This window comes from Oncorhynchus masou, chromosome 33 (assembly GCF_036934945.1).
Source record: "Oncorhynchus masou masou isolate Uvic2021 chromosome 33, UVic_Omas_1.1, whole genome shotgun sequence".
Classification (NCBI taxonomy): domain Eukaryota; kingdom Metazoa; phylum Chordata; class Actinopteri; order Salmoniformes; family Salmonidae; genus Oncorhynchus; species Oncorhynchus masou.
The window spans coordinates 37,943,230-37,959,832 of record NC_088244.1 but is presented as its reverse complement, the minus strand read 5'-3'; the positions used below and the strand labels follow the sequence as shown (position 1 = coordinate 37,959,832).

The 16,603-nt window shown below is 43.7% G+C and overlaps 1 protein-coding gene across 2 annotated transcripts in view; it reads left to right on the top strand.

Moving 5' to 3' along the window:
* The first annotated feature begins 54 nt into the window (after window positions 1–54).
* Window positions 55–16,603, top strand: part of LOC135528476 (activin receptor type-1B-like) — a 29,116-nt gene continuing 12,567 nt past the window's right edge. For both annotated transcript variants that reach the window (XM_064957585.1, XM_064957584.1), the window contains exon 1: window positions 55–216. In XM_064957585.1, coding sequence (XP_064813657.1) covers window positions 156–216 — 61 coding nt within the window. In that variant the 5' untranslated portion in view covers window positions 55–155. The remainder of the gene's footprint in view (window positions 217–16,603) is intronic.

Here is a 16,603-nt window from a genome sequence, read left to right as displayed (position 1 = left end):
AGCCCTCCCCTTTAAAAATCGACGCACCGCCCTTTAATTCCGCCGCCTGTAGCACTTCAACAGGCTGGCAGCGGCTGTATGGTGTGTGGTTATGTTTAGGTCTGGCCGTGGTGTTGACAATACCACCCTCCGAATGCGATGGGAATGCTGAAGGAATGGCTTTAAAACGATTTGTTCTCACGTTACTGGCCCTGTCTGGGTTAGCCATCGGCGACGGTAAGTGAAATAGCTACATGTGCCATCTTTTGATTTTGACTTCGTGTTTGTTTGTTTAATAACAGGAGGGTGGCTTGCCTAGCTCTGGCATCGCCTGTCGATCATCATGGCGTTGCCTGTCTGGGATTTGTTCAACCACGGCTAGCTAGCTAACAAATCACATTTGACACATTGTGGCTAGCGCTGCTTGCTGAACTCGTTCAGGAACACTGCCGGAGGTATACGGGCCCGTGTGTTTGTCAGCCGGCAGCTCACATGCTCGTGTTACGTCAAGTAAATAGAAACTGTGATTTATTAACGTGTCGGAACAAAAACCTCCTTCCGTCTGGCGCGAGGTAACGTTAGCTGGCTAGCTAATTTGTTAGCCAGGTGTGCACAAAAGGCCAGTAATGTAACGTTAGTGTTTTGTCGATGGCTTGTGCATTTCAATATCGCTTTATTTGCGTGTCCAGTTGGGTATACTACAGAGCAGGGTCAATGAGTGAGCCAGTTAACTGGCCTACATATTCTGATGTTTGAGGGGGAAATCTTGAAGTGGGCACGGTCTGATTCCGGGTTTCCCAAACTCGGTCCTGCGGCCTCCCTTGGATACACGTTTTTGCCCTAGAACTACACAGCTTTTTCAAATCCAAGCTTGATGATGAATTGGTTATTTGTATCAGCTGTGTGACATTTTAGTGTTAGATCAAAAACCGAAATGTGCACCCAAGGGAGGCCCCAGGACCGAGTTTTGGGAAACCCTGGTCTAATTGACCCAACAAAACGATAGTGAACGAGAGAATCAATCTTTCTTTTTTTTAACTGGCTAACTCATTGATCACGTTTCTGTTGATGTTGGTTATCTGTGTGTGGCTGTGTTATGCTTTAGTGTTTACAAAACAATCAAGTGGCGATTAGAGTAACGTTAGCTCTTCCACGGAAAACAAAGTGAAAGACCACATTTACAGACCTTTTTAAATCTTTGATTTTTCTGCATCTATTAGTTATCAATACCGAAGTAATTTAGCTAGCCAATATCCTTCAACCAAGAGAACTGGATAGAAAAAAAATAGACTTAAATCCAGATATGGTACATTTGTTTTTTGTTTTTAAACAACAAGTAAACATGTTGTGAAGCTAATAAATGTATTTGTCACATGCTTTGTAAACCACGGGGCGGCTGGGTAGCCTAGTGGTTAGAGCATTGGACTAGTAACCGGAAGGTTGCAAGTTCAAACCCCCGAGCTGACAAGGTACAAATCTCTCATTCTGCCCCTGAACAGGCAGTTAACATCATTGAAAAATAAGAATTTGTTCTTAACTGACTTGCCTAGTAAAATTAAAATTTAGACTAACTGTGAAATACTTATGGGTCCTTTTCAAACAATGCAGAGTAAAAGATAAAATAGAAATTGTGACGCAAGGAATTAATGCAGTGAATAAGGTCTCCGCGTAAGTGTCTCTGTTACAGGAGTAGTTAAAAGACCACCATGCACTATCCAAGTGGAAGCAGGCAAGGGTGCGATGACAGCCATCCATTCTAAGTATGCAGCTGACGCCCTCAGTTCGGGGCATTCCTGCATGTGGGCACTCCTTGCTAGATAGCGTGAGCGACACCGGAGGACCGTGTCCTTCGCTCCCGCCTGTTGAACACTTTGCCCTCACCGGCGGGGGCGAAGGACACTGTCTAGCGACCGGAGAAAACCGTGCCCGGAAGGCAGGGGCGAAGGACACTGTCTACCGGTCATCCTACCTCCCGCTGGCACAGCAGGCAGGAGGCTACGCCGACACTGTACTAGCTAGTTTGATAGTGAGCTAGCACACAATGTCACACTTGCCTGGCTAAGCTAGCACACGGTGTCCTTCACTCCTACTTGCCCTCGCCATCATTAACAGAACTGTGGGAGAACAGTGCCCAATAGACAGAGGTGAAGGACGCTGCCTACCAGTCTATGGCTAGCTAGCTACCGTTGTTGCCCCCGCCCCTTCTTCTGTGGGGTTTATCGTTAGCTGGCATCCAACGTTATTGTGCATTAATTCCACCTTTACTGTACTGGAGCGCCCCTGCCTCCCGCAACATAAAAATTGACCAACAGAAGTATAAAGAGGGGCTCCATGCAGGAACGCCCTGAATTGCGGGCCGCAGTTGCACCCTTCTCGTCCATTCAGCCGGCCCAGACAGAAGTTAAAGTTTAAGTCTGGGTTCTTTGTGGCGAATGGGGGTCTTTTCAGACTCCTGCATGGGCCCCACCCCACTGTCTTCTCAGAGCAGCTGTTGACCAGATCCAAAATGGTGGTCCTCTGTGGCTCAGTTGGTAGGGCAAGGTGTCAGGATAGTGTGTTTGTTTCCCTGGATCACCCATACATAGGTTCCTTTGTATGAAAGTCTGGTAAAATGGCATAATATGATAAATTCATACATCTGGATTGGGATTTGGCATATGGTGTACCTAGTCTGTAGCTACTAGCTAGAGCTGTTTGTGCCTGTGTACTGGGTTATTTGTTAACTTTTTGAAAGGGTAAAGTATGTTCAACTAAACTGCTGGAAGGGGCTGGTGTTTCTTTCTTTAGATTGAAAATCATTGCACGTTATTCCTCTTGGGGCATTTAAATGGAATAGTGGTGGGAGTGTCTGGCCAGCTCCCAGTAATTTCTCTCCCTGTGTGATCTATTCCCTTGTTGCAACTTGCCACTCACAGAAACTTAAAATAATGACTGAGAAAGTTAACCCTATCTGCCAATGTCAATAACCTCAAGTCTGCTGCCACCCATTTAGTTATGTTAAGTGACTCATTCCTCTTCCAAGAATCAGAGCTACATTCCTCCCTCATCCGGCCGGGTTCAGATAAGGACATTGATCCACAATGATTTGTCACCTTTTTCTGTCACTATTCACATCTTTTAGGTTAAAAAAAAATAGACCGTGTGGAAGTGAGATGGCGGGAGGGTTAAATGGACGGGCTCAGGGATTGAACCCTGGTATCACCACTAAACCAAACTCCAGAACTGGTCTCGTTTTTAAAGGTAACTTTATGGGAACATATGACTGGGATGCACCGGAGTTGACCATTTGACTGGGGTAGTCAATGTAGCGCTCAAGGACTAGTAAGTTCTTTAGTACCAGTGAGAGTGGCGATTTCTCTGGCTCAGGGTTTCAGGTTGTGTCCAGCTGGGCTGCTGTGTGAAGAGGGGCCGATGCTGCGCAGCCTGGAGCCAGACGTTCACACCACATAATGGATTATGCTGTAACAAAGCTCAAACTAAAACCTGACAAACTCAAAGGTAGCGCAGGCCACCTAGTAAAAAGTTGGCCGAAGACCTCTGCTTAACTCTGGACCCTGACTCCAGCTCCCCTCTAATCAGGACTGCTTTAGACCTAGGACACCAGGTGTGTGCATTTACTTATCAAGTTGGACAGAAAGCCAGCAGGCTCCAGACCTGGTAGGAGAGTTGAATACCCCTGGACCAGGACTACGACTGGCGGGTTATCTGGTCTGTGACAGTACGTCTTTACTCACAGGGTCGCCATGGCCCACAGGTTGCCGGTTTCCTTTCCCGCTGAAGACATTTGGCCCGACCAATCATTAGCCACATCGTTATGAAGCTGACATGCTTTTGTGACTTAACTAGGTGCCAGAATAAAATGGATGTGCAATGTGATATATGCACTGTCTGGGCCACAGATACACTGCCGTGAGGCAGGGCGCGTCTCTCCTGCTTTCTCTCTGGCCCCTCTGTCTCTCTCCCCTCTGTGTTTCTCAATCTCTCTACACCCCCTCCCCCTCACATACTATAGCCTATAGTGGACCTGACTGATCCATCGCAGACGTATCTTCTCAATGTTATGTCGTGCCACTTACAGTTCCTTCAGAAAGTATTCATACCCCTTGACTTATTCCACATTGTGTTACAACCTGAATTCAAAATGGATTAAATGGAAGTTTTCTACACACGATAGCCCATAATGACAAAGCTAACATTTGACAGAAATAAAAAAATAAAATGCAGACCTACCTCATTTACATAAGTATTCACACCCCTTTGCTGTGACACTCCAAATCGAGCTCGGGTGCATCCTATTTCCTTTGATCATACTTGATGTCACTACAACTTGATTGGAGTCCACCTGTGGCCAACTCAATTGTTTGGACATAATTTAGAAAGACTCAAGGTCCCACTGTTGACAGTGCATCAGTGGAGGTTGGTGGGATTAGCTATAGGAGGATGGGCTCATTGTAATGCCTGGAATGGAACAAAGTCAAATGGGGTTTCCAATGCATTTCTCCTTTGCCAATATGATGCCACACCTGTGAAGTGGATGGATATCAAGAAGCTGATTAAACAGCATGATCATTGCACAGGAGCGCCTTGTGCTGGGGACAATAAGTAGGCTCCTAAAATGTGCTGTTTTGTCACACAACAACTTGAGACATCTACGAAGGAGCATGCAATTGGGATGCTGACTGCAGGAATGTCCACCAGACCTGTTGCCAGAGAATTGAATGTTAATTTCTCTACCATAACTCGCGTCGGTCCTTTTAGATAATTTTGCCGTACGTCCAACCTGCCTCGCAATCGCAGACCGTGTGGAACCACGCCAACCCAGGACCTCCACATCCAGCCACCAGGACAGCTGATGAAACTGAGGTGTATTTGTCTGTAATAAAACACTTTTGTGGGAGGAAAGCTAAGTTGGTGGGCCTGCCCGGTCATGTGAAATCCATAGATGTAATGAATTAATTTCAATTTACTGATTTCCTTATGAACTTTAACTCAGTAAAATCTTTCAAATGTTCCATTTTATTTTTGTTTACTATAGTTACATTTTCTAAACAAGTTTTCACTTTGTCATTATGGGCTATTGTGTTAGACAGGAAAAAAACTATTTTTAATTTGGGCTAGAACACGACGATCACTTTAACTCTACCTACATGTATATATTACCTCGTCTAACCGTGACTATGTACCGGTACCCCCTGTGTATATAGCCTCGCTATTGTTATTTTACTGCTGCTGTTTAATTTATTTGTTACATTTAATAAAAAAATGTACTTAACCAACAATGCCTTTTAAGAAAAAAGTGTTAAGGGCTTGTACGTAAGCGTTTCAATGAGGTCTACACCTGTTGTATTTGGTGAGTGTGACAAATATGATTTGATTATGTCAAGGGGTATGAATTCTTTCTGAAGGCACTGCATGTGTCCTTGTGCTGCCCACTGTGCCAGTAACTTGTAGGGCTACACAGCTAGTCTGGCTTCTGTTTCAGGGTTTGCTTGAGGGGCTTAAAGTACTTGAATTTCAAGTACTGGAAAATCTGAAAATAATTTCCGGGCAGACTACTTTTCTCTCGTTTCGTGATGTGGTTGCCACCCACACTGCCAGGCAGGTACTGAACTGACTGATTAGGTGTCGGCAAACGTCATATCGGTAGCTAAAATGCCAGGTTAATGTAGATTCAAACCTGCCTTTTGTGCGTATGGAACATTTCTAGGATCTTTTATTTCAGTTCATGAAACACTGGAACCAACCAACCCACAAGGTGCAAAAATGCGTCAGACTTTGGCATTGCGAGCATGGGTAAAAGAGCCACATGAAAGGCAACACTGCATCCTGCGCTAGCGCCAGTTCTACATAATGATTTGTTTTCTATGCAACGACCTCCAACCCCTATTTCGATATATACAATTGGTAGTTAGTTTTGTTCCATCGCTGCAACTCCTGTACGGACTCGGGAGAGGTGGATGTCGAGAGCATTGTTGTGAACCCGGAAGCCAGCCGCACCAATGTTTCGGAGGAAACGCCGTACAACTGGCGACCGTGTTGGCGTGCATGTGCCCGGCCCACCACAGGAGTCGCTAGAATGCGATTGGACAAGGACATTCATGCCGGCCAACCCCTCCCTAACCCGGACAACGCTGGGCCAATTCTGGGTCGCCTCATGGGTCTCACTGTCACGGCCGGCTGCTACACAGCCCAGGTTCAAACTGGGATCTGTAGTGATGCCTCAACCACGGCAGTGCTTTAGACCGCTGTGCCATTCGGGAGGCCCTCCAGAGCATTTTAACAATCGCATCATTCATGGAGCGCCTGCTATACTCCGGTTTATCAAGCAGCAACTGATGCTGCCGTTCTGGTGGACGTTCACGTGTTGTTTTCCACAATGCCCTTCCCCCGACCGGCGACTGAAGCTGCCAGTCGGAAGCAAGACGCTTTTTCGTAGCTATTAAGTAGTAGACGTCCAATTTGTAAAACTGTCACTAAGCTGGAAATGTGTGTTCACCATAAGGCATATCCCAAAATTCTGCTCATCACTACTCAAATGACAAAATCAACAGCACGAACACATGTATGTAGTGAAACGTGTGTTATTGCGTAGGACTTGTAAGGTAGTGATGAATACTAAGATTTTTTTTTAACAAAAATTTTATGATATTGTGGCTATCAGTTGGCGACCTAGAAACAATTGCAAAAATTGAACTGTTACAAACTGGTGGTCCTTGAAAATAAATATTAGTGCTTTGAAAAAGTATTTGAAAAGCCTTGAATTTGACTTTCCACTGTCTGTACAATCCCTTTCCCTTGTTGCAGAACGGAGTGTTGTGGTTTAATGGGCTCAATTTCCTTCTTGTATTATGTACCTCTTGTAACCACTGGACACTAGACCGGACCACTGCTGTCATTATCTCTCCTTGCCTCATGTAATCACCGAGAACATTAATTTAGTACAACCAATAAGAACAATCTCCTTTTCCTTGGATGAACTGTAAACAGAATAGGATTTGGCGTGCTGCTGAACTAGCCATTCGGGTGCTGCTGTGTGAAAGCTGTTTCATGTCCTAATGATGTTATGGAAATGAAAGGGAGCACATAGTCAGATTCCAACATGTGCATGCCTGTCTACCAGATCAGAGCCAAGGGAATGTACAGGAACTGAGTTGCCTGGAGTCACTGGGTTCAGGATAGATTCGCGTATAGGACAGTTTTTCTCCTTTTACGTTGTGTCTGTGTTTAACGTGTGGTGTGACTTAAGATATGGTCTGGGGCTTCCTATATGTTCATCTATGTGTGTATGAGGTAGTTGAATTGTTTTTTACGTGTGTGTACTTTGTCTCAAGTTCTGTTGTGGGTCTATTAGTCTGTGTCGGGCTGAGTGAGAGTAGCTTTCCTCCCTTAATCACCAGGCTAATAACCTCATCTTTTGGTTCTGTGTGTTGTGGTGAATGTTCTAGCCTGGGTCCACTAGGGGTGAGTGTAGCTTAACGACCCGGGCGCCTCTAATGACCTCCAGCCCAGAGAGCCCTGGAGGCTGAGAGGCCTAATCGCAGCCACAGACTGTCTGGCCTCTCTCTCACTGACCTGTGGACATGATCACTTAAATACAAATTCAGAAATATGATTCGGTGGTCATTAGCCTTATGTGTTATTGCGGTGTCTGTGTGTCACAGTGCAGTGGACTCTTATGGAGGATCTGAACATGATACCCACCTTCCACTGCACTGCCGTTTTAGTCTCCAATCAGTACACATTTCAGAGAACAACGCCTTGAATAGTGTAGCTGCACTTATACACACGTAGACAGACATACAGAGGGTTAGGCAGGTACTAGTGGGCTATGCTGTTTAGAATTGTATGTAATCTGACCCTGTGATTGAGACCAATGTAATGACTTTCCTCTTTCCTCCCAGTATTGATAAAGGCTGAAGTGTGTGTGTGTGTACGTTTTTTCTGTCTGGTGGCGTCTGCTTGTCTTGATCAGCCCTCTGTCTGGTAGCTAACTATCTAATTTCAGATAGTGCAGTTTGTGTAATGGTGCTTACACGCATTCTGTCTGCTCTGTGCTGTGCTGTTTAGCCCCCAGAATTCTTTGCTGCTGTGTAACAGTTTTGTCCCATGCCAAACAGGCTTAGGCTAAACATTTTCCACTGACATCATACTCATTCTTGAGGTGTACTGTTGTAACTGACTGATTCACCATATGCACATGAACACAAGCACTGTGAGTGTCAGCGTCTGACTGGCACACCAACACAGTCACTGCAACCATGTTTGTGTTAAACCCATTTCTGTGGTTTTGGAGTCCGTCTCCCACAAAGCTCTCTCCTGAACCACACCTGGGTTCTAACACTTTCAAATCTTTCAAATACTTTTAGCGTTTGCTTCCGCTTGCCTGGAGTGCCAAATGGGTGGGGTTTGCAGTTTTTCTACTATTCTATTGGTCCATCGTACTAGGCAAGCTCAACCATGCCCAGCTTAACTATTTGGAGTAATTTCTAATTGTATTTTTAACCCAGGTCTGTCCTGAGCTCAGTCCAAATGAAGCAAGCACTGGTTATGGCAACGTTTTATTCATCTCTCCCTTCACTGTTTGTGTCCCAAATGACACCCTGTTCTCTATGAAGTGCAGCAGTTTTTACCAGAGCCCTTTTTGGCACTTTATAGGCTACATCCCAAATGGAACCTTATTCCCTATGTCTGCCCTTACCTGCCATTTCGGATGATAGGGTCTTAACACTTTGCTGTTAAACGGCTCCATCCAACCTGTATTCAGTTTAGACTGGGTTTTAATGATTGAATGTCACAGCTGGTTACTCTAGCTAGCTGCAGACCTCTCACAGAGGGGGGTTCTGTGCTCTTCCCCTCTGCCTGTCCCCTGTCTCTGCCCACAGAAGATGAGATTTTCAGCAATTCCTCATAAGACACTGAAAGTTTGTAGACATTTTAAACTATTTTTTATTTTTATAAATGTAACCAACATATTTTGTCAAAGTCCCTCAAAGTATTTGATCTATTCTATCCCCAGAGCAAAAGGTTTGGTGAGTGGAGCACTACTCCACCTCCTCTCCATGCTTCCCTGCTCTTTGTTTAGCACCGGGCCTGTCCAATCCCTCCTCGTTTCCCTGTAATCCCAGCACAAAGGACCAGTGTAAGGACACCAATTATGTGAAGAGTTCACACCAACCAGCTCAACCCCCACAGTGGAGCTGACTGTCCCTCCCCTGGGAAGCCTACTCTCTGAAAAGAGTCAATTCTGTTTGAAAACTTTTGAAAGGAAATTAAATCATGAGCAAAAATGTTCTGAGTTATCTGCTCTGTTTATATTCTGACACATTTAGAAGTCTTGTGTTTATATATTAGGCACACTGATGGGTTGTGGTATTCTGTCTACTATATGTAAGGCCATGTAAAATGTTTCGTTTAAAAAAAAAATTATTACCTGAATCTGTTTTAGTTTTACCCCATATTGCATTTCTGTTTTTCCTGGGTTTCAATGTAATTTTTTTACCCAAAATCACTTTACATTTTGTTAAAAAAAAAAAAATGTTCTAAGTCCACAACAATGCTTAAACCAAGAATACTTTTGAGGTCTGGGAAAAAATACAAGAAATAGATTTTTGGTTGTAGTTATACTTTAATGCAAATGCACATTAACCATTAATGTTTGGTTAGCAATGTTGCTGATTTGAAATTTGCACAACAATATTTGCATGTGACGCTAGCTAGCTAGCTATGAACCTAAACTTCGATCAACGGCACCATTTGTGTTGACTAAATTAAACTGTCCTTTTCCCACCGAAGGATGTAAAGACACACACACACACACACACACACACACTGTAACATTGTACCTTTCGCAAGTAATATGCTACAAATTGAATTATGGTTTCTTTTAATATTAGAATTGTCATATTCTAGCTAATGGCTCATGTTCTATGATACATCTCGCAATCCACCACCTCCATGCCATTGACCTTCTGATTTTGTTTCTGCATTGTAAGATAATTCTCAGCAAATGAGGTAGAATTCCAACGCCCCATTATTTACATTCTTTAAATGTTTAATTAGCTGACTTTTTTTTGGGGGGGGGGGGCTCCTTATTTTCATGTACTGTACCTAGAATACAAATGGTTGGATTTGCACTAAGCAATTTCCTCCAAGAACCAAATGTGAAACTGGCATATGTTTAGATCGTGTGTATATACATTTATCATTTAGAATTGGTAACACGTGACCAGCTCAACAATATGCAAACAAGGTGAGTTTAGGTATTCTCTGCTTCAGACGTACAATGACCTGGTGACGCATGCCATCATCACCTGCAAAAGGGGTTCACCTGGCTAATATCCTGAGACGGTGACAGTCAAACCGATTTGGAGAGCTCACAACTGGACAAATGCAGTGCCTTCAGAAAGTATTCACACCTAGACTTTTTCCACGTTTGGTGTGTTACAGCCCAAATTTAAAATGGATTCAATTGAAATTCTGCCACTGCCTACAATGTCAAAGTGGAATTGTATTTTTACAAATTAATAAAAAAATAAAACTGAAATGCCATTTAAAAAGGGGTTGAAAACATGACAAGCCTAATTATGTTCACGAGTAAACATTTAGCTTTAAGTGAAATATTAAGTTGCATATACTCTGTGCAATAATATTGTTTAACATATTTTTATTTTGACTACCTCATCTGTACCCCACACACAATTCTGTAAGGTCCCCAAGTCGAGCAGTGAATTTCAACCACACAGACCAGGGATGTTTTCCAATGCCTCAAACGTAATAATGAGCAGACATTGAATATCCCTTTGAGCATGGTGAATACAATGTGTTGGATTCGACCCAAACACAATGCGTCACCGAGTACGACTTTTCATATTTTCCAGCATGGTGGTGTTTGCATCATGTTATGGGTATGCTTGTCATCGGCAAGGACGAGGGAGTTTTTTGAGATAAAAAATACCATCTGTTGAAGATGCAGTATCTCTTCTCATTCCTGTTGGCCAGTCATCATAAGGCTAGGGAGTCTGTAGCATAGCAACCCATATTTTTCTCCCTGCCTTAGTTAAAGGCTTGTCCCCTCTTGAATGGATATTTTCACTGATGTTTTAAACTTCTGTAAACTGTCTGTGTGTATGGGACAGTCATCACATCGGCGAATAAACCACAGTTTCTGGTTGGGGTAGGTTTTAATAGTCAGTGGGTACAGCATCTCCAATGCACTTCCTTATAAACTCACTCAGTCAGCGTATAGATGGTGTTCTCTGAGGCTGACCGGAACACATTCCAGTCCGCGTGATCAAAACAATCTTGAAGCGTGGATTCCGATTTGTCAGACCAGCATTGAATGGTTCTAGTCACTGGTACATCCTGTTTGAGTTTCTGCCTATAAGACTGTAGGAGCAAGATGGCGTTGTGGTTGGATTTGCCGACGGGAGGGCTTTGTGAGCATCGCAGAAGTTAGCGTAGCAGTGATCGAGTGTGTTAACCCCACAAGTTTATAATCAATATGCTGATAGAATTTAGGTAGCCTTGTTCTCAAATTTGCTTTGTTAAAATCCCCAGCTATAATAAATGCAGCCTCAGGATGTATGGTTTAGAGTCCAGTGAAGTTGCCTGAGGGCCGTCGTGGTGTCTGCTTGAGGGGGAATGTACACGATTTGATTTAAAAACTTGGCAGTAGTCTCGTCCCGGGTCCTTCTCCCTGCCTTATTTAAACTATTTTGCTAAACTATGCTCCAGAATAGGATGTGGCACTGGGTTGTTTTTCTCTCTCTATCAAAGCCTGTTGCTTCATCTCTGTGTAATCTGCAGGAAATTCCGTGTCTGTGATTGCGTGTGAACTGCAGTGAACTTGGACATGCGCCACTAGGAGTTACTGGCACTTCCTCAGTCTGTCCCTAGCTCCAAGAGCAGTCCACATGCTGTTGCTGACGAGAATGACTGACTGAATTACAAGAAACTGCACACTGCTGCTGACATGAAATGGCAAGACGTCGACTCATTCCACTTCCACTTTCCTCAAAACACTGTTCCAACAACACGCGCGCACACACATACAGTGCATTCAGAAAGTATTCAGACCCCTTGACTACTTTTTTTGTTACGTTACAGCCTTATTCTAAAATGGATTCATTTGTTCCCCCTCCAATCTACACACAATACCCCATAATGACAAAGCAAAAACAAGTTTTTAAAAACAGAAATATCACATTTATGTAAGTATTCAGTACATTGTTAAAGCGACTTTGGCAGCGATTACTGCCATGAGTCTTCATGGTTGTGACGCTACAAGCTTGGCACAAGTATTTGGTTTCTGCCATTCTGCTCTGCAGATCCTCTCAAAATTATCCTTTCTGGCAAATTTCAAGCGGGCTGTTGTGCCTTTTACTGAGGAATGGCTTCCATCTGGCCACTCTACCATAAAGGCCTGATTGGAGTGCTGCAGAGATGGTTGTCCTTCTGGAAAGTTCTCCCATCTCCAAGGAGCTCTGTCAGTGACCATCAGGTTCTTGGTCACCTCCTTGACTATGGCCCTTCTCTCAGTTTGGCCAGGCATCTTCCAATCATGTAGAAACATCTCAAGGAGGATCAACAGAAACACGATGCAGCTGCGCTCAATTTAGTGTCATAGCAAAGGGTCTGAATACTTGTGCAACATGATGGACGATGCCGCCAGAGAGAATGGCTGCCATTTTATTGGCTCTTAACCAACCGTGCTATTTTTTTATTTATTCTCATTGTTGAACTTATTTTGTACATAATGTCACTGCTACCGTCTCTTATGACTTCTGATGTCCAGAAGCTCTCTTCGGTCATTACTCACCTCGAATTGGACAAAGAATTTTTCTTTTAATTAATCAGATGACACTCATCGGACATCATGTTACACAGTACATGTATGTTTTGTTCGATAATGTGCATATTTATACGCAAAAATATGTTTACATTCGTTACGTGCAGTAATGTTTTGATTCCAAAACATCTGGTGATTTTGCAGTAATACTCATAATAAACATTTGATAAAAGTGTTATTCACAGAATTAAAGAGACTTCTCCTTTTACTGCAACTGCTGTGTCAGATTTTTTTGTTTTTTACTTTACGGAAAAAGCATAATCTGAGAACGGTGCTCAAAGCCCAACCCAGCCAGAGAAATATCCGCCATTTTGGATTCAACAGAAATTAGAAATAACACAAACATTCACTTCATCAGTGATCTTCATCAGAAGGCACTCCCAGGAATCCCAGTTTGACAATAATTGACTTTGTTCCATAAAGTCAATTTATGTCCAAATAGCCACTTGTTGTTAGCGTGTTCAGCCCAGTAACCCATCTTCATGAGGCGCAGGCACTTCGTCCAGACAAAAACTCAAAGTTCCGTTACAGTCCTTTTAGAAACATGTCAAACGATGTATGGAATCAAATCTTTAGGATGTTTTTAACATAAAACATCAATGTTTCAACCGGAGAATTCCTATGTCTGAAGAAAAGCACTGGAACGAGAGGTAACTCTGTCAAGCGCGCGTCATGAGACCAAGGCACTATGCCAGACCACTGACTCAAACAGGTCTCATGAGCCCCTCCTTTATAGTAGAATACTCATTCAAGTTTCTAAAGACAGTTGACATCTAGTGGAAGCCGTAGGAAGTGAAACTTTATCCATATCCCACTGTATTCGGTAGGCCAAGCTTTGGAAAAACTACAAACCTCCGATGCCCCAATTCCCGGTTGGATTTTTCTCAGGTTTTTGCCTGCCATATGAGTTCTGTTATACTCAGACATCATTCAAACAGTTTTAGAAACTTCAGTGTTTTTGATCCAATAGTAATAATAATATGTATATATTAGCATCTGGGACAGAGTAGGAGGCAGTTCACTCTGGGCACGCTATTCATCCAAAAGTGAAAATGCTGCCCCCTATCCCAAAAGAGTTAATGAGTCAAACGGGAAGGATATACTTCAAACAGGCCCTCATCCCCGCCGTTCGCCGGAGAAAGATTTAGCGGAAAGAGATCGGGGTTCCTTGTGAGGATCAGGTGATGGGTGGCTAATCTGCCTTTACCATCCGTACTGTTAACCAACGTTCAATCGCTGGAAAATTTAAATGGGACGAACTGAAAGCACGTTTATCCAACCAACGGGACGTTAACTGTAATTATCTTGTTCAGTCAGGAGGGGCAAATTAAACTCTAGACCACCTTTACTCCACACACAGATGCGTACAAAGCTCTCCCTCGCCCTCCATTTGGCAATTCTGACCATAATTCTCTCCTGCTTACAAGCAAAAACTTTAAGCAGGATACATCAGTGACTCGGGTTATGAAAAAGTGGTCAGATGAAGCTGATGCTAAACTACAAGACTGTTTTGCTAGCACCGACTGGAATATGTTCAGGGATTCATCCAATGGCATTGAGTGCACATCAGTCACTGGCTTCATCAATAAGGGGATTGACGACGTCGTCCCCAGAGTGACTGTACGTATATACCCCAACCAGAAGCCATGGATTACATGCAACATTCTCACTGAGCTAAAGGGTAGAGCTGCTGCTTTCAATGAGGTGGGGCGGCAGGGTAGCCTAGTGGTTAGAGATTTGGGCTAATAACCGGAAGGTTGCAAGTTCAAATCCCCGAGCTGACAAGGTACAAATCCGTCGTTCTGCCCCTGAACAGGCAGTTAACCCACTGTTCCTAGGCCGTTATTGAAAATAAGAATTTGTTCTTAACTGACTTGCCTAGTTAAATAAAGGTAAAATAAATTTAAAAAATAACCCCGAAGCTTACAAGAAATCCCGCTATGCCCTCCCACAAACCATCACAGGAAAGGCGTCAATACAGTACTAAGATCAATTCGTGCTATGTCGGATGTGGCAGGGCTTGCAAGCCATTACAGACTACAAAGGGACGCATAGCCGAGAGCTGCCTGGTGACACAAGCCTACCAGAAAAGCTAAAAAAAAACTTCTATGCTCGCTTCGAGGCAAGTAACATGGAACATGCATGAGGGCATCAGCTGTTCCGGATGACTGTGTGATCATGTTCTCCGCAGCCGACGTGAGTAAGACTTTTTTTTTTTTTAGGGTCAATATTCAGGTCAATATTCACACGGCCGCAGGGCCAGATGGATTACCAGGACGTGTACTCCGCGCATGCGCTGACCAACTGGTAAGTGTCTTCACTGACATTTTCAACCTCTCCCTGATTTGAGTCTGTAATACATGTTTCGAGAAGACTACCATAGTCACCCTGATCCCCTCCTGTAGTGCAGTCATGAGTGAACAGGGACAACTCCAACACCATTAAGTTTGCCGATGACACAGTGGTAGGCCTGATCACCGACAACGATGAGACAGCCAATAGGGAGGTGGTCAGAGATCTCATCGTGTGGTGCAAGGACAACCTCTCCCTTAACGTGATCAAGACCAAGATGGTTGTGGACTACAGGAGAAGGAGGACAGAACACACCCCCATTCTCATCGACGGGGCTGCAGTGGAGCAGGTTGAGAGTTTCAAGTTCCTTGGTGTCCACATCACCAACAAACTAACATGGTCCAATCACACCAAGATAGTTGTGAAGAGGGCACAACAGAACCTATTCCCCCTCAGGAGACTGAAAAGATTTGGCATGGGTCCTCAAAAGGTTCTACAGCTGCACTATCGAGAGTATCCTGACGGGTTGCATCACTGCCTGGTATGGCAACTGCTCTGCCTCTGACCGCAAGGCACTACAGTGGGTTGAGTGTACAGCCCAGTAAATCTTCCTGCCATCCAGGACCTCTACACCAGCTAATGTCAGAGGAAGGCCCTAAAATTTGTCAGACTCCAGCCACTTTAGTCAGACTCCTCTCTGCTACCGCTCGGAAAGTGGTACCAGAGAATCAAGTCTAGGTCCAAGAGGCTTCTAAACAGCTTCTACCCCCAAGCCATAAGACTCCTGAACAGCTAATCAAATGGCTACCCAGACTATTTGCATTGTATAATAAAGTACACATTACTTCAATTACCTTGACACTGGTGCCCCCCCCCACGTTGACTTTGTTCCGATACCCTTTGTATATAGCCCTGCTATTATTTACTGTTGCACTTTAATTTTTTTTTAGGTATTTTCTTAACTGCGTTGTTTAAGTAAGCACTTCACTGTAAGGTCTACACATGTTGTGTTCAGCGCATGTGACAAATAAAATTTGATTTGAAATTGGGCATTTTTTTTTTTTAGACATTTGCTAAAATTTCTAATCCTTTTTTTTTGCTTTGTCATTGAGGGAAATATATTTAATCCATTTTACAATAAGGAAAAAGTCAAGGGGTCTGAATACTTCAAAGAATGTACTGTACATGCAGACACGCAGGCGCACATTACACACAGCAGTTCAACTGTGGGAATGGCTCCCAGTCACACATTATGGTGGTGCAATAGGTGGGGGGGGGTAAACTTAAGGGAAGTGGGTTGAGTAAGACTGAGTGGGTGGGAAAGTGTTACTAACCCGACAATATTTGGATCCTAAGGAGAGTGGTGAAACTACAGCAGCAGGAGTAGCTCAGAAAGAAAGTTGCGTTTCAAACTGTTCTGTTCTGATTGAGGATGGATATTTTTGCAGGAGACCTGCTGCTGTTGAAACTCCAGAGATGAACCTA